Source organism: Melitaea cinxia, chromosome 14 (assembly GCF_905220565.1).
Source record: "Melitaea cinxia chromosome 14, ilMelCinx1.1, whole genome shotgun sequence".
Classification (NCBI taxonomy): Eukaryota; Metazoa; Arthropoda; class Insecta; order Lepidoptera; family Nymphalidae; genus Melitaea; species Melitaea cinxia.
This window is the reverse complement of record NC_059407.1, coordinates 11,224,955-11,250,791: the sequence shown is the minus strand read 5'-3', so window position 1 is coordinate 11,250,791 and position 25,837 is coordinate 11,224,955. Positions and strand designations below refer to the sequence as shown.

The 25,837-nt window shown below is 31.9% G+C and overlaps 2 protein-coding genes across 2 annotated transcripts; one reads left to right on the top strand and one right to left on the bottom strand.

Moving 5' to 3' along the window:
- Nucleotides 1-868: 868 nt before the first annotated feature.
- LOC123659583 (peptide methionine sulfoxide reductase) lies at nucleotides 869-17,198 on the bottom strand. Its single transcript, XM_045594791.1, has 5 exons — nucleotides 16,969-17,198; nucleotides 10,367-10,527; nucleotides 5,337-5,457; nucleotides 3,647-3,783; nucleotides 869-1,899 (listed from the first exon to the last, which is right to left on the bottom strand). Exons 1-5 carry the CDS (start codon nucleotides 17,014-17,016, stop codon nucleotides 1,665-1,667), a joined length of 702 nt encoding a protein of 233 aa, XP_045450747.1. The 5' UTR covers nucleotides 17,017-17,198; the 3' UTR covers nucleotides 869-1,664.
- Nucleotides 17,199-20,822: 3,624 nt separating this feature from the next.
- Nucleotides 20,823-24,177, top strand: LOC123659400 (peptide methionine sulfoxide reductase-like). Its single transcript, XM_045594616.1, has 5 exons — nucleotides 20,823-20,840; nucleotides 21,808-21,968; nucleotides 22,392-22,512; nucleotides 23,438-23,574; nucleotides 23,870-24,177. The coding sequence occupies exons 1-5, from the start codon at nucleotides 20,823-20,825 to the stop codon at nucleotides 24,102-24,104; spliced, it is 672 nt and encodes a 223-aa protein (XP_045450572.1). The 3' UTR covers nucleotides 24,105-24,177.
- Nucleotides 24,178-25,837: the final 1,660 nt, after the last annotated feature.

Below are 25,837 nucleotides of genomic sequence, written 5' to 3'. Positions count from 1 at the left end.
AAATAACAAATACCGTAAAATAAAATAAAACAAAATAATAATAATAATATTTTAGTTTTACAAACGTCATATTATATAGTCGTGTGACTGATATTACGTCACTTCCGTTATATATTTTTCTTACGGTTTTAGTATCACATTTTTTTCAGTTCGGTCGCCCAGCCAAATTTCAAGCCTGCCGTAAGGAGGTTCGTTCTAATTGATGTCAGAAAGATGAAAGATGTCACTACCATTAGCTAGATTACTAATTTCTTATTACAAGGATTTACTAGGTACCTACCTAACTAATATTGCCAATAAAAATACTATAATTATATAATATATGCAGTTTTCAGTTAGTTTTGTATAATTCCTTAAAATATGTTTAAACTGAGGTAGCAGCAGGAAATTTCTTGGTGTTGTGTCCTTGTTGGTGAGTAAGATGACCAAAGCTCCTGGGGGAAAAAGGGATGGGGTCGGCAACCCGCTTGCGATGCTTCTGGTGTTGCGTCTTTAAGCTACGGTAATCGCTTACCATCAGGTGTGCCGTACGCTTATTTGCCAATCTAGTCGTATTAAAAAAAATGTTACATTAATGAACTTTACCTTGCTATGCCATATAGAAAAATAAAAAAAAATCCTTGTGCTACACCAGATAATTTGTAGAATTTGTCGTCATTTTAATAGTTCATTACATTTCATAAAGTATCTAATTAAAATTTCTCTAAGTTTTAGAACGTCGTCAACATCTCTTTTGAGGTACTCTATCGTCGAGCATTTAAATGCATTTTGTTATAAAATCTCGTTAATTACTACTATTTTTTTATATAATTTTTGCATTACGAATTTCGATTTTAAATTAGTATCAAGGTTCTAAATAAAACTATGGTTATAATAAAATGAGAATTTTTATTATATTTATCTTAAGTTGGAGTTTAGATTAATTATGAGCGAATAGTCATTATTCTTATTATAAGTGAATAGTAGTTATGTATTAGTATAAATATTATTATTTTATATTATTATTTAAAGTAGTTTTATCGATAAATATTACTGAAATCTTTTTGGAATAACTATACGAACTATTTGCTCGTGAAGTTTACAGTTTATTCTAAAATCATTGATCTCTCTGGTAGAAATATTTGTTTGTAATCTTAAATCTTAAGAACTCTTCATAACTCTGCATAAGACTTTTAAAAGAATAATAGTCTTTATAACTCTGAAAAAGTCAAATATTCTCTAAAATTTCGGAATTTCTGAAAAACTCTTCAATAAAGTAAAGTGAATAATAATATTTGAGTGGAATGAAATAAAAACAATGTTAATTAAATAATATATATAGTAATTTTTATAAAATATTTAAAATGAAAGACCATTTATTGAAACAAGTGAGATTGTTCAAATGTGTAAACTACTTAAAAAAACAGATAGGTCAATTAATCAATTAAGAATTAGTAACTAAAAGTGATAAAACTTAAAGTTGTTCATTTAAAATTTCACAATGACTTAAAAATATTAACAATATATTAAAGATTAATTAATAATTTTAGTGGATTCATTTGCAACTCCAATTAAATGTGCCAATTTAATTAGCTATATTTTTATACGTAACTAAAGTGTATCACAAAAAATGTACATTTAACTTTAACGTGTTCGTTTAGATTGTGTAGTCTTAAGTCTATCATTTAGCACGAAAGTCCCCCGCCTTGATTGCGTTCCAATTCACGACGGACATATTCAGCCTGTTTCTCGCTCAAGCCTAGACGACCAACCTCCTCATCGAATTGTGCCACCCCACCAACACCTACGAGGTACCCGTTGAGTCTTGCCGCCAAGTGTGAGGTCTGTAGCTTTGAGGAATCGAGATCCAAGCTTCGGCAGAGATCTTTATGTCCTTGCAATCGGTATTTCTGATGGTAACTGTAAAAATATTTTTTTTTCTTAATTTATTGAAATTTAAAGAATCTTGAGGTTAATAATTTTTTTTATTTATATTCTTTTTCTATCACACGTCACGCATTTATGTTTTAAAATATAACCAATTACAATGAAACATCACTCAATATAACCAAATATAATGAAGGTACACTGCGCACCGCACCACGTAACCGCACACATCGATAGCAGTGACTTAAAGCGGCGTTGACGCGAACGCAAGTTATGACATTATTGTACTAATCTTTCATCATTGAAATTGAGCTTAGTTTCCTGACCTGTATAAAAGAGCGTGCTTTTAAACATTTAGTTACGAAAGAATTAACGAATGAATGTAATATTATAATGTAACTGTAGTGCTTGTTGTGCTGTGTTGTGTCTTGTAAATTTAATGTGTAAAATTATATTTGTAATTTTACACATTAAATTTACAAGCGGGGCTGTAAAAGTTATTTTTACTCTCTACAACGCTCTAATAGGGTCAATAGTAACTGTAGTCAAACTGAATATAAATAAATCAAAATCAATGTGTTTCGATCAAACGATTCAAATGTCAAATGATCAAGAAGAAGAAGAATCGTCATACGATACGCTAATAAAGAGATTTTCTAAGACTATAGTTTATAGTGACCCGTGCTTTCTGCTCCGGGGGTTGTAGGTTCGATTCCCACCCCGAGACTGTGTTGTAATATATATATATATATATATATATATATATATATATATATATATATATATATATATTTTTATGTCACTAGGTCGGCAAACAAGCGTACGGTTCACCTGATGGTAAGCGATTACCGTAGCTTATAGACACCTGCAACACCAGAAGCATCGCAAGCGCGTTGCCGACCCAATCCCCAATCCCCCCAGGAGCTCTGGTCACCTTACTCACCAACAGGAACACAATACTGCTTGAAAACAGTATTATTTTGCTGTGATCTTCTGTAAGGTCGAGGTACTACCCCAGTCGGGCTGCTCCATATTTGTGACCCCACCTTAAATAAAGCGTTCCTTCACCCAAACATCAATGTTTCATGTTTTTGTTACGCTTTTAAGACAAAAAAAAAATTAGCAAACGAAATTTGTAACAGGTCATATTTTCTTTTAAAAAAATCTTTATCAGTAAGATAGACATTATGATACAAAATGTTCTGATATTTAAAGACATCCATATATTAGGAATACCAATGCCATATAAATAGAGGTTAATTTATACAATTGACGAGCATTCAAAAGGAGCCGACCATGACATGGTTATTGTTAACAGTTAACTTTGTGATACAAATCATTTGAATATTAATACATTGTTACTAAGACTATTTTTCAAGGTCAATTAGGCATAGCACAAGCAGAATTTAATAACGATATCTATCAAGATAAAGTTCTAAAATTACACTCACGTGCCTTACGTGCTTCCATTTTTAAAAACATACATGCGCTGCCTAGATATTGTTGTAATTACGGTCAAACTCAATTTAATCTTAAAGTAGTAAAAATGACCAGTATTCGACAGGTTACGTGAATCTAATTTTGTATTATTTTTTAACGCAAGAATTGAATTGGTCAATTGCTAAAAAAAATTGCCTGGACTCAATAAAATATTGCTCAATTTTAATTTTAGTAATTTGCATTTTTGAAGTTGAGTGTGAAGCGTTTAGTGTGAAGCGTTTAGCCTAACCTTACCAAGGCCTAAGATAATTCAAACGATACTGTGTATAAACCAGCTTACTCTTCTGCGGGATAAAAAACACCAGCTGGTGCTATTTCTGTTCTTAGCTGCTCGTTGCAACGGGTTTGCATTGCTTTGTGAGACGCCTCCGCGGCCAGGCGCTGTTCCTCGTCGTGATACAGGATCATAGATTGGTACTAGAATTTGAAATGATAATAGTAATTTAGTGATTACATTTGACAACTTCATAAATTACAATTACATAAATTATGAAACTGCTGGAATTTATTCTTTATTTTGGGTCAAAAATTGTTCTGGCACAGAGGAGACGCAAGAGGCTTTCTAGCCTCATTATCTACAGATAAATATGAATATGGAAAAATCCAATGACACTGAAAATTAGGGTAACAATTATTTTATTTTAAATTATATGAATTTCGTGAAACTTTTATTTAAACAAAAATATATATTTTTAGCAGCTGACCATTTTCGAAGGTAGAGCGAATTTTCTTGTTTATTTTTTCTACAAAAACCTAAACAAAGTTTTAAGCTACAATCTTCACAAAAGACTATACACATTTTCATTTTACCTACCGACTGACGACGCGACTATTGGACCGACGGTTTAACGTGCTCTCCTAGGCACGGTGACCCCCCCCCCCACCCTCCCACAAGGACAAACCTCCAGACAGGAAAGAAATATTTGTACAAATACAAACATCCATCCCAAACGAGAATCGAAGACGCAAACCATCGGTGTTGTAGGCGACTACACGCACCACTACACTAGAGCGGTTGTTATACATATATTCTTTTATCCTATATTTTAATTGAAGAAATAATAATGTTACTATCTTCTGATATTTTCAGAATGTATAATACCACAACTAAAATAGGCACTTAGTAGAGGCAATAATTGTTAAGAATGATTGAAAACATAACAATAACAATACACTTTATTGTACACCAAAAACAGAAATAATACAAAGTAAAGAAAGAAAAAAATATTAACAATATATTCACGCCGTGAATCCATATCATCGTAAATTAAAAAAAAATGTAATATCACAAGTGTAATACACCCGCACAAGTTATGCAATATCCGAAACAAATATTAACTAACGTAAATTGTAATAACTCACAGCACTGGTTTGTGGCTGTTGCGCTGGCGGTTGCGGGTTCGATCCCCGCACATGATTAACATTTGTATTGGCCATACGGGTGTTTGCCGTGGTCTGGGTGTTTGTGCAGTCCTTCTGGGTCTCCCCACCGTGCATCGGAGAGCACGTTAAGCCGTCGATCCCTGTTGTCATCACTTACACCTGATAGCGATCGTTACTCATAGTAGGGAATATATCCGGCAACCCGCATTGGAGCAGCTTGGTGGATTAAGCTCTGATCCTTCTCCTAAGTACATGGGTAAAGAGGCCTATGCCCAGTAGTGGGATATTACAGACTGAAGCTTTTTTTAGCTCAACTATGCACAGAAAAAGTTATCTGAACGTGAAAACCTTACCAGATACATAATTAAATGTAACTAACACATTTGTGAGTCATAGATCCTGCTATCAGGTGTATACGATAACAAATGGGACCGACGGTTTAACGTTAACATGATTTCCAAGACACGGCTGGGAGACGCACAAGGGACTGCACAAGCATCTTAACGGTCGATACAAATGTTTGCCATGTGCGTCATGTGCGTTGTGCTAAAATTTGACAAAAAATACCTTTGAAGAAGAAAACACACCTGTTTCTTTATCTTCGTGGTAAGTCCGTATTCATGGTTAGCCCAGAACTTGTCAAGTAGCTCCTCGTACGTGATGGTTTTAGGGTCGTAGTCCAACTCTATTACTTCTGTGTGGTCACCTCTGTGGATTATGACATCACGTTCTTAATTTAATGTTCTTTATAACTTTGATAAAAAAATAAAATGTAGAAAGTCTACAAATTTGTGAACTCATTTCAAATTTGTTATAAGTATAGACAAGACTAAAAGGATGTACAGAACATATTTAGAGAAAAAAGTTTGTCTGCTTGTTTAAATATGCTGCTCTCAAATCTACCGACGCTTTTTAAATAATAATTTTGTCAGATATTCTCTATATTGCGGGAAAGTCTATGCTATAAGTCTCACAATGTTCTGTAGAGTGAACATGTGAAACTAAATTATACATATAAAGGTTCAGTGTATTTTCTTATCTATTCATATATAATAATTCTAAACAATTATACATTTCTATCGCGTACTTAATCAACTTAAATTACAGATAAGGGTTATGTTAAACGTTAAATGGTCAAATATATAGGTGATAATATAATAGTGTATATAGTTTGTCGACCGTCTGGCCTTGGCGTGTAAAGATAGCCTTCACGCAATGAACGCTCTATGTCAAATTTAATTTGATAACAACATCTAAAATAATTGTGTTTGCTCGCAAACGTAAAAAAAACCGACTTCAATTACATCGAAGAGTAATACAACGTAGATCGGTCGAATTGAGAACCTCCTCCTTTTTTGGAAGTCGGTTAAGAAAGACTTCCGTCGCCAGTGAATACTAGTAAAAGCAATTTTTTTTGCAAAAATATAAGGTCATTAAGTTTTAATTATATAGAGTACAGACAGAGATATACTCATAATTCTAAGATTTTGTTATTTTCTTTATCCTTGTTTAAAAACACAACGCAGTGTTAATGCTTCATAATGATATGGCAAACTTTGTCTGTGAGTGCCTACTACAATTAAGATCTAAAAAAGTATACATATCGAACACACCATTGGCATTACTAATATGATAAAAAAAAATCTAGATAAGACAAGATAATCAACTCCCATATCGAAGATATGCCATTTTAAAATATAAGATTTTTTTGTATTTCGAAATATCGAGTTTCGCAAAACGAAAAATAAATAAATATCCCGTTATTAAATAATTTTAGTAACAATTTTAGCATTTTAAAATAATTATCAAAATAATTTTTATATATGTATTGAATACAATGATTATATTATATTTAATTGAATATTATTAAAATTACGTTAGTGAATTTAAAAGTTTAACGAGATAAAACATGTGGAATCATCGATGAATGCGAAATATACGTAATTCATTCATAGGCAAACAAGATTGCAACGTATGGTTTACGTAAATGGAAAACAATATAAATACCAATACGTTATGGTTATGTAAAAAGTTATACTTAAAATTATAAATAATTCAATATATTTTATTTAAATTATTTATTAATAAATTTGGTCCTTGTAGTTAAATACAATTATAAATTTTGAGAGACTGTAAAGTCTTTTGAAACATAATTTTATTTAGTTGCATAATTACAATAATCATAGGTATCATAGAGATGTTTTTGCTTCTTATCTAGATTCAGAAATGTATTTACGTTATGTTTTTACAATTATGGCTTTATAAAATGCAGTCGTCATGTCGATTTCTCATGGGTTCATTCATGGGTTTTCTGGGATTAGTTCTATATTTATCTAACTAATTATTTTATTAAAATTATTTATCAAAAACGCCGATCATGAAATTAATTTTTTTTATTATACCAGATAGATTTTCGACATTCTTTCATTTTTAACTGCAGCTAATGACTACATTTATACAATGAGTTACAAAAACAATTAATGCGACTCATACTAAAATTATTAAAAGAAACAGTTGCGTAGGTAATACCTAGTTCTTGTTCATACAGTAAATAATCATAATAGTACGATATTTTTACTAGCTGTTTTCCGCCAATTTGCTCGCATAAAATTAATTATATTTACATAGACGCTCTTATATATTCTTGTCTCAATGATAAATTCAAAAATTACAGATTTTCAACACATATTTCAATTCTTTTATATAAATAAATGACTTATTGAGAGTTTTCGACGACTAGTGTACATAAAGTGGTAGGCAAAATTTAAATAGCGCTAATCTATGTACTAAAATAAAATCTTTTCCTTGACTCATAGCGACGTAACACAGGTATATCTCTATTCATTGACAATGAAAGCAACCTTCAGTTTGGTGCGATAAGCACTAAAAATAAATTAATATTTTTTAATTATGACTATGGTATTTAAAATTTAGAATATCGTATAATGTAGACAGCCTTTATAAGGAGATTTTAGAAATAAATTAATAAATAACTAAAAATAAATATAGGTATGACAATTAACAGCTGAAGATCGTTTAATCTACGTTCTGTCCTAGACATGATCTTCACCTATTTGCTTAATGGATAAAAATTAAATAATGATCTTTTTTAGTGCGTTTAAGATAAATCGCGAAAGGGTTGGCTGGAAAATACCTGGAAATGGAAACATTATACTCGCCAACCGCCATTCAATCAATCCAGATTTTTTTATGACAACAGCGCTCACTTTGGTGTAATATTGGGTTGGATTCAGAATCGTTTGGCACGAATTTTGGCGAGAGATTATTTTTTCAATTTCCACAAATACCTACTGAGTGACCTTCGTTTTTGTGGCAGTACACTGCTGTACAGGCATTCATTAATAATTAATTTATAAGAATTAATTAATAAGAATTAAGAATTAATAAACGCTTCACACTCAACGGATCCCCAGTAGGATTTTCTCCTGTGTTGGGGATCCGGAAATACACACAATACACAAACACAACGCCGAGACCACGACTAACATCATCATTCATGACTTTGGCCGATGAATGTTTTGCTTTTAATTTTGAATTGAATAATTAGGGTTGGCTGAATAATTTGGAATTTTTCAGCCAACCAGTCTGAACGGGTCAATTTTTGATATGATATTAATAATTGTTTAAATATAAGACAATTTTCATTCATTAAACAGATAGGCGAAGTTAGTCTCTAGTTTGGATCTCCTACTAATTATAAAATATGAAAGATTATTATGTAATTTCACACAAGCTTTCGGTTTCAAGCAAGCGGTTTCATTTTTAAAATTTCTTTTTCCCCCATGACTATTATTTTAAATAAACCAACTAAAAAAAATCTTCACTGTTTTTAAATGCGTCAATTAATCAATGTATTTGTGTACAATAAACAACAAAAAATTATTAAAATCTACGTAGAAAATTGTATTACAAGTTTAAAACTAGATCATGCCATTTTTTGTTACTGATACCAATATTGATTTTTAGTACGTGCGAATACCGGTAAGCCTAAATGTCAAATGGATAACCTTGAACTTTAGTCGATACCAAATACTTGTTTTTGCTGCCTAAAGAATGTGCAATGATAATGAGAAAAAAAAAATGTTATGAAGTTTGAAAACAACAGTAATCTTATCTACAAAGTATTTACGTTACTTTAAAATGTTTTCTTTTAAAACTTAAGGCATACATAATTATGTTATAATTTTTATTTATTTAACATCATCAGTATTTGTTATTGCTGTGTGGCTACGGCAGTAAGAATAAAGCCTCAAATAAGCCCTCACTTCCCGTAGGTGTCGTAAGAGGCGACTAAGGGATAACACAGTTTCACTACCACCTTGGACCTTGAAAAACCGACCGATGGCGGGATAGCCATCCAATTGCTGGCTTTGAAATACACAGGCCGAAGACGGACAGAAGCGTCTTCGGTGCGACAAAGCCAGCCCTGCGGTCACCAACCCGTTTGCCCAGCGTGGTGACTATGGGCCAAAATACATGAGTTCACGCCATTTTTGGCACGAACTTGTGGAGGCCCTTATCCAGCAGTGGACTGTATTAGGCTGAAGTAAAGATGATGATGAAGTGATGAGTATTTGTAAAATCTTATCACACAATCAATGAACCTTAAACCATAACACGGCTAAATGTGATTTTTTGGCGAACAACACATGCAAAAAGAAGTGTTTACTTTAAAGCATTTTCTTTATGCTTTATTGCTATGCTTCTTTTTACACATAAATTAATATCTATGAAAGTTAATAACATTGATAAGTAAAGTTACTTAAAAAAGCAGCGAGCTTAAAGACAATTCGTCCATGAGTCACAGAATTGTTTGAACTTTTCTAACGAGTCAGCAAAGACGTCGACGTTGGTTGATACTAAAGAAGTTTGGATAATGTCGGTACCACTAATTTTGCATTTGCACCTAGAGTTGTTTGGCGGGTATGGTGAGTACGCTGGATTAATAGAAGCTCGAGGATAAAAATAAAGAGAGTAGGTATTAATAATTTTTATTTTTATAGAGCGCATTTCGAAAAACAGAAAAGGTGATTTACATGATAATAATCGTTGCTAGCTTTTCTCAAAAATGTATAAACATATAAAATAGGTAGTTCAAACTTCACGGAAAGAAATTTGATACAATTCGCACTTCGACATTTACTGTTTAGGTTTACCGATGCTTGTTTGAACGAAACAATCGTTTCCAAAAAAAGGTTATATGCAAGAACGAAAAGTGCATGATTACGGACTTATATTAATTTTCGATCGATTGTTTTAAAATTAAACCCGTGTATCATACAATTCACTTAAAGGAAGATTTTTTTTAACTGTTACAAATGTGATTGTTACGAGTACATAAGCTACTAATCTAAATGTTTTTTCTTAAAATTTATCATCATGTTTATTTTTATCACAGACTTTTTAAACATAAATACCACTATGACCTTTAACAAGTTTAAAGGTTTCTCTTTATTTTTATGTACCTAAATCACAAACAAACTATATTTATAGACTACCTATCAGCTGTTTACTGTTTTTAAAAATATTTATACGAGTACATAGGTATACGTTTATATCAACTTATTTAGATGATATATAAGAACACAAAACTCACATGTTTCTGTAATTGGGATTCTTAGTAGTCCCGCCAGCATAACCCACTCTTGTTCGAATGATGCCGTTTGTAGCTCCAAAGAGGGAATCATTTGACCAGAAACAACCCATTCCGAATGTCGCCTTCTTCGTCGATATGTCCACATCGTGAAGTAAACCACCCTGTAGTCGATCACAAAATGTTATTAATTTATTCAATAAAAATATTAATTAAAATTATAGAGTAAAACAGCGTCTGCTTGATATTTTATACAAATAGTATGTTAAACAAACGTATTTTGCGCATTATGACAAGTGGCTACAGTAGCCAATAGATGCTTACCACATCAGGAGAGTTATCAGGGCGTTAACGGCGTTATATAGTATATACTAAGACCAGCGTATTAGTATATACTAAGACCAGCTACTCTAGATTTTAAACAAGATATTTCTTGCTGGGCAACTAGGCGCAACAAATTTTATTAATTAAATTATAAGTGATTGTTACATAGATTCAGAGATCATTTGCTCTTAGGGATGACATTTTAAATAGTGAAGTCTCAGATTAATAAACAAAAGGTTTTGTTTATTAATCTAGACTGAAGTGAAGCATTACGCGTTCCAACCTCTTTTCTCTTCTTAAATCTAATTTTATGTAATTCCGATAAAAAGCAGAAATAAATTTTATGCCTTTTTTGTTATTGCCGTTGTGTTTTTGTCACCAATTTTGTAACTCAATAAAGTAATCATGTTCATCATTTTGCCGTCAGCTTTGCACGTTGTGTTTTTCCACAAAGTATATTAACAGAGTAAGATATATTGACAAAAATTTGCGTGTTCGTTAAAAACGTAGATCGCGGGCCCTACCACCCCGATTTGTTAATTTATTTTTCGAAATAGGCTATAAAAACTGACAGTATGACCTATAAGGGAGCGAAACAGTAACTAGTAGACTTTAGTGTTACCGCAGCGATAATCTTACTTAGTTATATGTATATTGGATGTACAAAGAAAAACCACAGACCATAGAAATACTATATACTCGTACTACTCCGTGAGAAAAACATAATACTCGTAATAGATCTTCACAAAAATCCGGAAACACTTATTTCCAGAGCTGTTATCAGCCGGAATTCAATAATTTAAGTTTTCGCGTTAAATATTTACTTTTTAGATTTTATTATCTTTGAATGATGTAAATAGTTACTAATATAAAAAAAGAAATATGAAAAATTTGTTATTTTAATGCACACTGTTTAAAGTCATAAGGTAGTACCTAATTATACCAGAACCGTTTCTTAAAGGTTACAAGATGTAAAGAGTACACAAATTACAATAAAATGTACAGCCAGAAAAACTGACGGTTAATCACTACATAGTATAAAACAAAGTCGCTTTCTCTGTCCCTGCACATGTATGTACGCTTAAATCTTTAAAACTACGCAACAGATTTTGATGCAGTTCTTTTTAATAGATAGATTGATTCAAGAGGAAGGTTTATATGTATAATAACATCCATTAAATAGTGGAGAAATACTGTTATTTTTGAGTTTTCTAATGTTATGTCGTAAATAATTAATTTTTTTTTGCATAAATTGCAAACGCAGGCTGAACCCTACGAGATTTATCAAAATAATGTACTAAGTATTGTACACATTGAAAAGGTCTACAGAAAACTCCGCGATGGTATATACCTATCTCTTATGGATATCCCACAATAACATTTTTTTGTCATTTACTTTTTACGACAAATAATGGCTAATTTTCGAAGCGATTTTAACCAATACAGCATTAATCCTTATCAAATTAAATACCTTAACTGTATTTTTTATTTAATATAGATCTATATGGCCCTTTACAGCATATGATTTAAATGAATATTTTCGAAGATATTACAGATTTAAAAATCGCGGTACGTAGCGTTTGCGGCGGTTCCGGCCGGCTTTTACTCTAAAGTTAACGCGTGCGGGCCACGGGCAGTAATGAATAAATCTAAACTACTGGATCGATTTTAATCATTTTTTCAGTGAATGACATAGGCTATAATTATATTTTATACCCGTGCGAAGCCGGAGCGGGTCGCTAGTTCCTTATAAACAGTTTTTGTTGGAATACTCATAGATATAACGCTTTTAAAAACTAAAAACAGCTGCAACTTCCTTTTTGTAATAATAGGTATGTCCATTATGTTTGTATTTTAAAATGGCTAAAAAAAAAAACAAATATCAATTTATAGAAATAAAAAACGAATATAATGTCATAACTTCCAGTTAGAGAAAGTCGGATAAGCGGTCAGTCCTGGCGACCGTGTATTCACAATTACCCGCAATTTACAAAAAAAAAAAAATGTTTACGATGACGATGCTGTTTACATTTAAATCAAAGTGGACGATCTCATTCAAGTTTTTACATGTATAATTGCATATAAATAAATATTGGAAGTAATGCATTGTCGTTACAACAATATTAATGTTATCAAAAGTTTGAACTCGTACAAGTTAGTCATAAGCAATTGCGTTTAATTTTTGTATAATTAGATATGTCTTATCATAATTAACAAAGATTTACTATATTCATTACTTTCTCGTGACCAGCATGTACCACTTTCGATCGTTGGAATATTGCGCTTTGCAGATTATGGCGAAATTGGTGAATGGTTGTATAAATAAATAAATAAACACCTCATACTCAACGGCCTCGACTAGGATGTGCTCCTTTGTAGGTCCGGAAACACACATAAAACACAAACACCCGGACCACGGCAAACCTCGGTATGGCCAAATTTTTTCCATGTGCGGGGAACGAACCCGTAACGGCAAGCGTAACCGCCAAAGACAAGTGTTGTGACTGTTGCACCAACGCGTAGTTAGGGGGCGTTCATAAAATACGTGAGATGTTTAAGGGGGGGAGGGGGTCGAGTGAAATCTCATCTAATCTTACGTTGGAGACAGGGGAGGGCCTCGGCAAATATCACGCAATTTTTTTTCCGATTGAAACAAAAAAATATATACTATTTTGGTCCATTGAATCCAGATTGTACATGCTTAAGATTTAATCTTAAGCGTAATCGTAATACGATTAAGATCATTCACTACTTCGTTCGAAAGAAAATAATTTCAATCTTACTTCGACGTTATACATCTACTGACTGTCAAACCACCATATTTGTTTTATGCCAACGGCTTAGAGTGGCTAGATCAGAACGAAGTTAAAGGAGCAGATGATTTTACTGAAAATCATATGGACATGTTGGTTCCAATAGTCTCTCTTGAGACCGCGCATGATTCTCCGTGGATTGAATTAGAGTAGATATTCTTTATTTAATCACAATAGTTACGATTTAAGTATTCTATTGGTAAATTTTCATTACACTTATAATTAAACTCTCAGCAATATTGATTACTAGTCTTAACTAGTCGTAAATAAAAGCACGAAACATTTTTTTTTCCTTTTTACAATAACAATCCAACGCGTTTACGTAAGAAACCCACATTTTGAAAAATCTCACGTGATATTGGAGGTTGGGGGAGGGGGTTGAATAAAATCCCACGAAATCTCACCAGAGGGGAGGCAGGGACAGAAAATAAAAAAAACACCTCACGTAATTTATGTACGCCCCCTTAGTCTAATATAAAAAAGTCTAAATAAGCTAAATTGACTTTTTAAACTTTCTCTAAACGTAACTGTTTTTTATCAATTTCTATAGACTAAGAAAAAAAAAAACAATTTACTTATTATAGTTAACAAAGAATTATTTCGATATAAAAGTAAAATTATGTTGTTTTTTTTTTACCAATTGCAACAAATTAAAAGCATTAAAAATATTTTTAAGCCTACGATAATATGGGAAACAAACGTACTAAAATATCATATACCCTTCCAAGGTAAATGGACTATCCATCTCTTTAGCTTTATAAAATTAGTATAGATGGGCAGATATAGCTTTTGTCAGGTAGTCATTTTCTTTTATAGACAACTAAACTGTAAAAATCGTATTTCCAACTGAAAGAAATGTCAAATAAATGTTCTTGAGCTTCGTTCATCGTAGCACATGTATCTAGTCTAAGTCTATTTCGGTCTGAAATTGAAGACTTCCCTTGAGGTACCAACTCACAATTGCTGATACGCATAACCGTATTACAATACTATTTTGAATTTTATTTTCTTTATTCTTCTATCACGCTTCTCTTCTAACTATAACTGATTCGTAAATATGTAAACTGTATTGGCATATGTGATCTGTTTCCCTATTAAACATAAAATAAAATAAATGTTAGGAGGAAGATTTTAACACTTAGATAGAATTAGAAATTCGTTTGTGAAATAAAATAGAAATATAAAATAGATTCTTTAGCGATAAGATCACCTTTATACATATTTTTCTATCATATACATATATGTTTTAATATTGCGATATTGAAGCGAATAAAATAATTATTCTATTATAGAGCCGTTTCCGCGATTCAGATTATACCTATATAATATACAAGAATTACTCGTATAATAGTATTAGATTAGATCATACGCTTGTCGGTTATTCCCAGAGTAAATACCAGAGTACGGTCACAATTAAAAATGTTACAATCATTATACACAATCTTGAGATTTTTTTTACTAATTTTATTTAATTTAAGAATTAACAAAAAAAAAACAGATGCAGAGCCGTTATCAGATAATTTTGTCTTCCTGTACTCTCTACAGTCTTCGTAAAAATGTACATAAATAAATCGACTGTCCCTACGTACAGTATCGAAACTGAAAATTTTCTATTTTTTTATTGCATGAAAAAACTACTTTTAATGTATATTTTCAAAGAAAAAAGAGAAGAAAATGCTATAAAATACACATAAAATCACATTTTTCATGAGCTTATACTCAATATCGATACTTAAACAAATCATTCAGCGTAAAAAATGTAAAGTGCCTTTTTTCACTTTCGATATTATACCTACGTAGGGACAGTCGAAATAATAAAATAAATACGGTTAAAATTAATGTAATTTCATATTGTTAATACTTTTAAGTTGAATTTTCTTTTCACGAAGTGATAAATGAAGCTGTGCAAAAAACCTTGGTACTTCACTTTCTTCCACAAAAATTTCTACAACCATGGATGGATGATTAAAGTACTTTTTGTATATTGACGATGCATCGAATGTAACCAACGTTTTTTTACATGATAGTCAAGTATCAAGTTTATAACCTACTATTCAACTTGTAGCTTTTATAATCCTATCAAAAACAATGAAACCATTTTGTTGTATTTGTAGTGCATAATGCTGTAAATTTTTGAAATATTTTTGTTTCGTACTAGATGTACCCAACGCTTTCAACCACGTAATTAAAAAAAAGAGGTACTAAAATATTATATAGCATATAGCCTTCCTCTATAAATGGGCTATCCAACACTAAAAGAATTTTTCAAATCGGACCAGTAGTTCCTGAGATTAGCGCGTATAAGTAAAAAACAAACAAACTCTTCAGCTTTATAATATTAGTATAGATTATGGACCACTAGCATCAATTTAAACATTTATTTTTTACAAATCGTGTCAATTTGCAGTTTAGTGAAATGATAAATTACGTTCACAATGAAGATATTGAACATAGGCACAAATAATCTAAACAATTTAAAATTGATTTGAATCAGGGCTGCCAGATGTACGATTTTAATCGTACTCATACGATTTTTTTTTGCATTTTTACTCATGTACGATCGCTAGACCAAGATCGTACACAAAATGTACGATTTTTATATTCCTATTACCTGAAAGCATTACATAATTAAAAAAAAAACGTCATCCACCGGCAAGCATGAATTTAGGAGAACTACACCAACTACCTAACGCGTGCCTCGATCTTTTACTTGAATGAAGTCTCTTTGAATAATCATATAAGAGCTGTATTTGTTTGCTTTCTAACAAAACTAATATATATAATATAGATATTTTCTCTTTCGGTAATAATTGTGACTTCAAAAAACAACACACTTTGAAATAAAAAACAATTTGAAAATTATAAAACACTGGCTCAATTTGCTTTAAATTTGTTATGTTTTCCCCATTACAGTGCAGATTGAGAACGAGCATTCAGCGAAGTTTATTTAATCAAAACAAAACTTAGAAACAGTTTATCCAATGATACACGTAAGGGCAAATTATTAGCTAAGCAATTAATTAAGAAGAAACGAAAATTTTACGAAGTTTTACCCAACAATTTCTTTTATTAAAAAATATGACCACAGAAAATTTTGTATGGGTGTAACAAATAGTTTTATTACATTTATTTTCTAAAACTAAACGAATTTTGATAATTTATAATAAAAAATTAGTACTTAGTCTTAAAGGGCCGTACGATCTTTTTATTTCAAAATTTCCTTGGCATACGATTTTTTTTGTAGTTGGCGTACGATCACACTTTTTGTGCACCTGGCAGCCCTGATTTGAATACTGCAATACAAATCATTTACGAAATATATCAATATTATTTTACAACAAAATCGGATTCTACCGGATCAAAGCGTCATGCGCTGTGAAAATATTTTTAAAACAAGACATCCAGAATTAATGATCGCTAATTTAAAACATTTACGGTACCTACTCTATAAAATATAACAATACTTACGTTTGTTGGTGGTTTCATGGTGCAAAATTTTCGAATAATACGCAGCATACACAATGAAAATATGCGAAATTTGTAAGGAATTTCCTGCTGCTAAACGTGTTTCATTTATGGAATCGCGTGTGTAATGCGGTTATGGAGTGAAGCCGCGACGCGTCTCCTTAACGTGGCGGTCCGGCGAACACTGTTCGTTCACTGTCAATGAGTCAATGACGCAGTTATACGGTGGCTATGTCATATTCTTGCGAAACTATATTATAGCAAAATACTCGTATCACGGTAGACATTGACATTGAATTACCACATAACCCCACCTTGCCTCGGAAAGCAAGTTAAGCCGTCGGTCCCAGTTGTTATTATGTACACCTGATAGCGATCGTTACACATAGTAGGGAATATACCCGCCAACCTTCATTGGAGCAGCGTGGTGGATTAAGCTCTAATCTTTCTCCTACATGGGGAAAGAGGCCTATGTCCAGCTGTGAGCTGAAATGATGCATCCAAAAAAGTTTATTTTTAGACTATAAAAATGAAAAGAATAACCAAAAAACGTCAATACATACACAATAAGTTAGTCGTTAACATTCTATTTAAAGATACAAACGATCGATCATGTTTTGTTACACGTTATGTAAATCATGGTCGCAAATAGAGAATGTTAATGATAAATACAATAAATAAGCCTAATATTAGTGTGAAGAGGAAAGGATATCAGCTCTTTCTCTATACAAACGTGTCGACTGTTTCCTCCCTGGATAATGACCCTAGATAATATTTTTGTAACATTAAACCTCTAAGTGCCATGACCATGCCCCTATGTCATGGTTTTTTTCATATTCTTATAATTATAGGGAGTAGGAGTCTTCAAAAACTAAAAATATTGCCTAATTTTTTGTACATTTTCAGACACTCATTAAAAAATACGCATAATTGCAAAAAAAAAACGAGAACATAGGGGTTGATAGCTGAAGGGTTTTTTTAGTTACACAAGAAAAAAAAATAAAAAAATGGCATGTTTTAGGGAGAAAATAGTCGACTACGAAATGCTGTTTTCGTCAATAATTGTCTACCTAAAATGGTCTGAGCTGCAGTTGTCCATTTCTTGTCTCGGGGCGTGGTGGCGGCATATAGCGAGACAGGAACATTTTATTCAAATATGTACCTGTTTTTCAAAAGTCTCTCAGGTACCCTTTCATCTTTATGTAAATTGAAAAAATGCTGCGTCATTGAAGACAAATTAAAAGAACATTAGCTACGAATGTAAACTTACATAAATATAATGTTGCTCAATATAATATAAGAAAAATATCTTATTTTTTTCATTTTTAATTTACGACATGGTCTATTTTACTATACGCACATACCATATTATACCAAATCGATAATCGAAATGGTTCATATATGTAGTATGAACCAAATTTTAAACATTGCGTTAAATTATGACTTTTTTTTCGTATTCCTAATCTGTTATTCCTGACCGATACAAATAATTGTCGAATTGTCATGTGCGGGGATCGATCTCGCAACCGCCAGCGCAACAGTCACAAACCAGTGCTGTGACTGTCTTTATGTATTATAGTAAAACCACAGTAAAACGATAATATGGTTTATTTTTAAATTAAAATAAAATTAAAAATGTTCGTAATTAAATAACAAGTATAAGAAAAGTTTCACTGTATTTTTGAAATTCGGAGATATACCTATTTTCAATTATGTATTTATAAATCGTAATCACGTATGTTTTGTTGTACGTCACATGGGGACTTTCGTTTCGTATTAACATTTGTTGAGTAAGTAAGCAGACTAGAATTAAATCAACTTTTCTGCTAAATTAAAGGTATAGTTCTTTTTTTTTTTATTGTAATTAAAAGAACAAATTTTCCAACAAACAAAAACCTACAATATTTTTGTATACCTCGTTACATTATTTGCAATAATTGTGTTTGCTCGCAAACGAAAAAAAACCGACTTCAATTACATCGACGAGTAATACAACGTAGATCGACGAAAAAATAGTCAAGTAACTACGCGTTATCAAAGATTACTCAAAAAGTAGTTATCAGATCTCAATAAAATTTATATGTGACCACATGACAAACATCAGCTTTCGATTAAATTAAAAATTATTAAAATCGGTACACCCAGTAAAAAGTTATTGCGGATTTTCAAGAGTTTCCCTCGATTTCTCTGGGATCCCATCATCAAATCCTGGTTTCCTTATCATGGTACTAAACTAAGGATATCTTCTTTCCAACAAAAAAGAATTATCAAAATCGGTACACCAAGTAAAAAGTTATTGCGGATTTTCGAGAATTTCCCTCGATTTCTCTAGGATCCCATCATCAGATCCTGGTTTCCTTATCATGATACTAAACTAGAGATATCTCCTTTCCAACAAAAAAAGAATTATCAAAATCGGTACATCCAGTAGAAAGTTATGGGGTATAATACAACGTAGGTCGACGAAAAAAGCGTCAAGTAAAAACGCATTATTAGATATAACTCGAAAAGTAGTTGTTAGATCTCAAATAAATTTAAATGGGACCAATTGGCACACACTACCTTTCGATTAAAAAAATATTTGTCGAAATCGGTCCACACGGTCAAAAGGTCTGATGATCTGTATAATACTGATATTTTGGTTCACACTTTTTTATTGATTTTTTAGCTTTGGAATTCAAACTGAAATAATTCTGCAATGGAAGATCATGATAACGTATTTATTTCAACTTCTTTAAATGAGCCAAATAGAGAACCCAGCTATAGCCCTGAAATGGTTTTCAGAAAATCAAAAACCTCATTGAACGCAGCTACTGCATCTATGGTTTCAAAACCAAATTGCAAGCACCAAAAACAATTGATTACATTACATTGCTACTATCCTTTGAAAATGTATGTCCAGTTTTTGTTTTGATCCTGTATCATTCTTAAGGTAGTAAGTTGATGGTTCATCATCACTTCAGCATATCGCAGTCCACTGCTGGACATAGGCCTCCACAAGTTCGCGCCAAAAATGGCGTGAACTCATGTGTGTTGCCCATAGTCACCACGCTGGACAGGCGGGTTGGTGACCGCAGGGCTGATTGTGTCGCACCGAAGACGCTGCTGCCCGTCTTCGGCCTGTGTATTTCAGAGCCAGCAGCTGGATGGTTATCCCGCCATCGTTCGACTTTATAAGTTCCAAGGTGGTAGAGGAACTGTGTTATCCCTCAGTCGCCTATTACGACACCCACAGGAAGAGAGGGGGTTGCTATAATCTATACTGCCGTAACCACAGCAGTCGTAACCACACAGCAAGTTGATGGTTAAAATGCTTTTTTTTCTATAAAAAGATACTTTAACTAAAAAAATAAGACCTGCTGTTAACGGGTTACGGGTTAATTATAAAATACCTACTATTTCTACGATCTTAAAAGTCTATGTTGAACCGCATCAATTAATTTCCTCCATGTCTACCCCCATTCTACGAAATCATATGCGCTACTTTGGCACTGTTGGAAGGATTCATCTGAATGACTGAATTAATAAATACTTCTCTTTCTCATCCGTCGTTGGCTACAGTTATAGTTACTTTAAAATTGACGTCGGTTACAACTTTATTAAAATTAAAAAGGATTTTACGATTATGTACCGTAAATCGGTGTATAGTCGTATACTTCGGCATGGCATGGCATAGAAAGCACAGTGATAACACTGACTAGTGCTCGCCAGACAGCTACGCTGAGTAAACACGTCGTGGCTTCATTCCACAACCTCATTACACTCGAGATTCTCCAAAAAAACACGTTTAGTAGCCGAAAAATTGTTATAAATTAAGTAATTTTTGCGTACTGATTATTAAACGAAAATCATACACAATGAACCCACAACCGAACGTAAGTATTGTGATAATTTAAAGACTAGTTTAAATATTTAATAATTTATTTATTTATGTTACGATATGATATGATTATGATATACGTTTATCGTTTTTTTTAAAGTAGGTATATATATTTTTTGTGCGTATCATTTTACTGAGCGTATCGATTTTAATTATTGCTGTATAATTCGAAAGTTGGTGCTTGTTGTGTTGGCCCATTTAAAGAGAGATATCTGATGTGTAATAAAATCATTGAGTTATACTTAATAATGTGGTTAGTACTATATTGTCAGCGTAAAGTGAGTTTGGTTTTTTATGTGTACAAATACAATTATTACGAAACGCAAATGTACCCACCTATTTTGTGAATGACGTTTTAGTCCATCATACGAAATACACATAAATATGTAAAGAAATTTCTCAATGTTATTCGTACTCTAATAATATTGTTTGCTTGCAAACAAAAAAACCGACTTCAATTACATCGACAAGTAATACAACGTAGACGAAAACCTAGACGAAAAAATAGTCAAGTAAATACGAGTTATCGTAGATTACTCAAAAAGTTGCAATCACGCATTATTAGGTATAACTCGAAAAGTAGTTGTTAGATCTCAAATAAATTTAAATGGTACCAAACACCACACCGACACGCACCACCTTTCGATATTTTTTTTCTCGAAATCGGTCCATCCAGTCAAAAGTTCTGAACATACGGTCTACATAAAAAAAAAATAACCTCATACAATAAAACATGAATAAACTTACCATCTTTAAGATCGAATAAGCCATAGGGATGATCAAAGGTAGGGCTGCAACGCACTATCGATGTTTCTGTTGTCGCAGACGTCTATAAACTAAGGCAACCGCTTACCGTTCAGCGCACCGTACGATTGTTTTCTCCTTAGTGGTATAAAAAATCAACATTATTTATTTTCAAATTTTCATTGACTAAATAAATAACATTTCATAATCATCTACAGGCTGCTTTACTTCACGATGTGGACATACCGACGAAGAAGGCGACCTTCGGGATGGGCTGTTTCTGGTCCAGTGATTCTCTTTTTGGGGCTACAAACGGCGTCATTCGAACAAGAGTAGGATACGCTGGTGGTACTACTAAGAATCTCAATAAAACAAACATGTATGTTTAGCTGTTATATTATTATGCAGTATAATATTAAATTGATACACAGGGATAGTAAAGAGAAGATACGAAGCTAAATCTTTAAATAAATTACTAAGCGATCTTCGGGGTTTCACCTGCTCACGCTTAAACGTCGTGTGTCTTTACGTATCGTAGTATAAGTAGGAAAATTATACTTTGAAAACTCATCGGTAGATTCGGAGATGAGCGTTTTAAACCATCCAAACTCTTTTCTTTGTTGTCCTCTCATACACATTAATCTTTTCCCTAGTATGTATATTCAGTAAAGAAATTCAGTATTATCTTCCATTATAAAAATTTTGTAATGAGTATTAATTTGTAAAGACGCTCTCTAAAATTCACTTTCTTGACGAAATTATAAAATAAATTAAGTTACCAACGTAATGTCATAATCTACAGAGGTGACCACACAGAAGTAATAGAGTTAGATTACGATCCGGAAACCGTCACGTACGAGGAACTACTTGACAAGTTCTGGGCCAACAATGAGTATGGGCTTACCACAAAGAAAAAAACACAGGTGTGTTCCTCTTAAAAATGTTTGTTGATGTTTATTTCTTTTTACAGTATCAAAAATAAATTCTGATACACATTTGTGTATCACACAAAGTAAATGAAATAATTTCAAATATTTAAAATAAATTATCTTTAAAAAAACTAAGTGTCAAAAGACGCATTTTTTTTAAAGTAAAAAGCAAGAAAATATCTTTAATATTTGGCAAGGCGTGAGATTGGTATAGTCTATTAAGCTTCTTGGTATAGTCTTAATCTTAAATCACTTATATCTAAAGATAAAATATATTTCGTTTATATATAATAGGACTAGGTTTATGATAGAATATATATTATATTTTTATTCTTCTTTTTATTTATTTATGTATTTTCTTTTAGTATTAGAATGTAGACATTTGTATGTAAGTTTATTATACATCTACACCACCTACCTAATTTAAATAGTTATTTAGATAAGTTTCTATTTTATGTCTGGATTGTCTGGAAGAAATGGATAATTAGGCATAAGTCCGCCTATTGTACTTCACTGTCTGTAACTATCTTTATACTTTGTTTGTAATATATTTGTGGTGTACAATAAATTATAAAAGAAAAATAAATAAATAATAGGTACAATAGACGACTTACGCACATGCTTGATTTTGTCGATGATTTTTTGCAAATTAGAATACCTAGAATACGCTTACAGAAAATTAAACCTAATCATTAATTTCCTATTTTAGGTGGTATGATTGGAATTTTTACCATATGACTATTTTACCAATTAAAATCCTAACGCATTAACGATTTTTAAATGGAATTAGTAGACCATGTGACAGGAACATTCAAACAATTTACTAAACAAATAATTTAGATTTATAAGAATTTTTAATTTGCTGATATTATTGTTAATGTAATAAATACTAAGTTATTACTATCATTTAAAATTCTAGTACCAATCTATGATACTATATCACGACGAAGAACAGCGCCTGCTCGCGGAGGCTTCTCACAAAGCAATGCAAGCCCGTCACAACGAGCCACTAAGTACAGTAATAGCGCCTGCCGGTGATTTTTATCCCGCAGAAGAGTAAGTTTATGTAACTGTATCACTTCAATTGTCTTCTGTCTATATAATGACACCAGTCATTTTATTTCTGTGGAATTCGTCCGTCTGTGTATTTTTAAACTCTTAAAAGTTTCCAGATTGATGATCCTCCGTAACAAATGAGTTTTTGTGATTATACCTTCACACATAATAGTAGCAATAAGTAGTAGCAATATATTTATTTAATTACCAGGAACTAATAATAAGAACGCATAAAACCTTCAGATTATCCAAATTACTATGAATTAATTAAAAAAAAAAAACATATATTTTACAGTTACCATCAGAAACACCGATTGCAAGGACACAAAGATCTCTGCCGAAGCCTGAACCTCGATTCTTCAAAGCTACAGACCTCACACTTGGCGGCCAGACTCAACGGGTACCTCGTAGGTGTTGGCGGGGTGGCACAGTTCGATGAGGAGGTCGGTCGTCTAGGCTTGAATGAAAAACAGGCAGAATATGTCCGCCGTGAATTAGAACGCAATCAAGGCGGAGGACTTTCGTGCTAAATGATAGACAAAAGAGTACAAAGTTCCATACATTGCTAAAGAACATTATATACACATTTATTAAACGTGTGCTTCTTCGTTGCGACAAAGGCAGCCCTATGGTCACCAACTCGCCTGCCCAGTGTGGTGACTATGGGCAACACACAAGAGTTCACGCCATTTTTGGCGCGAACTTGTGGAGACTACAAGATTGCACTGTAAACTTTTTGATATTACTTTATCGCTGGTCGATAAATAGAGACAAATAAACGTTAAAAGTTATTCAAACAAAACATATTCCATTCATCTATGACTTAAATAATTGTTTATACTAGTAAAATAAAATAAACTAAAAAAAATTTGATGTTAAACGGTTTCATTACAATAAAAATGATGTAGTTAGGTATGTGCTAAAAGCTAAAAAATAATTTAATAATTAAAATAATAATAAAAATTAATTAATTTAATAATTAATAAAAGTCCTAGCTACCAGATCGTACCAATATTCTCATCAATCTGGGGTTATGATCAGACAAATATAAAATCGTGGGGCGACATTACATAAATTTGCATTCTTTATTATGTAAAGAGTGCAAGGTTCGGTCAGCGTAACTCCGAAATCAGCCTAAATGACACTGGAAGAAGGTTTGTTCTTTTTAAGCTTGAAAAAAGTGTATATTACACATCATAAAAAATAAATAAAAAACAATTAATTGAAACAACTGATTTATTTATATATTTAAGTAAATTAGGAATCACCTTAATAATAAGCACTACCGTTCAAAAGTCAGTCACTAATTTACAAATTATTTATTATTATAAGTTTTATATTAACTTTACAAATAGGAATGAAAAATACAACAGGCGCTTGCATTACGTAAAATATTATATAAATTTGTACCGACTCAACTGTCATGCTCAAACAGTAGTGTGTTGAAATATACATGCGTAAGTACAATGTTCATAAATCACAATATTTATTTATTGAGCCTTCAGTATTAATTTAAATGTTTTACCATTTAATAAATATTCTTGATAAAATTGACGTACAACCAGTTTGAAGTAAAGGACACGCCAAAATTAGTACCTTACTAATGAGTGTTTTGAGTATAATTTAAGTCATAGACAAGATATTGTTTTTAGTGTCTTGAGTTTCATGTGTGTATTTATGGCAGACTTTTTATTATTATTTTTGTGCTATTGATTTTATAGAATTAAAAAGAAAGTAATTTCGTATTAGGCTTTGTGCTCTTGCACCAGTGATACATAATTAGAACCTTTTTTATAATTTGATTTATTGATGACTTTTTTAATAAGTTTGAGATAAAGGCAAGTTCCGAAAAGGCAAGGTTTTTTTTTAGAAATTTAGGCAAACATATACGACAATTCAAAAAATATACATCCTTCAACGCCAATTATTCCTACTATATTTACTTAGTGAAGTTTCAATAAATTTTACATATATTTACATTTACTTCTATAAAGGGTATTATAATTTCTGAGTTTACAATATATCACTACAAATTTTAAATGACAATAAATCTAATAATGTTTTAGTTAGGAAATATTTAAAAATATAACATTCTTAAGGCAAGACTAACAAGAGGCACTCATTAAACCTATGTTTGATTATGTACAGTCATTAAATATTTTGTAAAACAGGAATATACGTTTAAGACTAAGGATATGGAAAGACAAATATACGCAGTATTTAATTTATAGTCAGTAAAATTGTTATATTAATAATTTTGATA

Coding starts and splice junctions, on each gene's coding strand:
- LOC123659583 (XM_045594791.1), bottom strand. CDS start 17,016: ATGCTGCGTATTATTCGAAAATTTTGCACCATGAAACCACCAACAAAC. Junction 5,458..10,366: donor AATCCCAATTACAGAAACAT/GTGAGTTTTGTG, acceptor CATAATCCACAG/AGGTGACCACACAGAAGTAA. Junction 3,784..5,336: donor CCACGAAGATAAAGAAACAG/GTGTGTTTTCTT, acceptor TTCAAATTCTAG/TACCAATCTATGATCCTGTA.
- LOC123659400 (XM_045594616.1), top strand. Junction 22,513..23,437: donor CCACAAAGAAAAAAACACAG/GTGTGTTCCTCT, acceptor TTAAAATTCTAG/TACCAATCTATGATACTATA. Junction 23,575..23,869: donor GATTTTTATCCCGCAGAAGA/GTAAGTTTATGT, acceptor TATATTTTACAG/TTACCATCAGAAACACCGAT.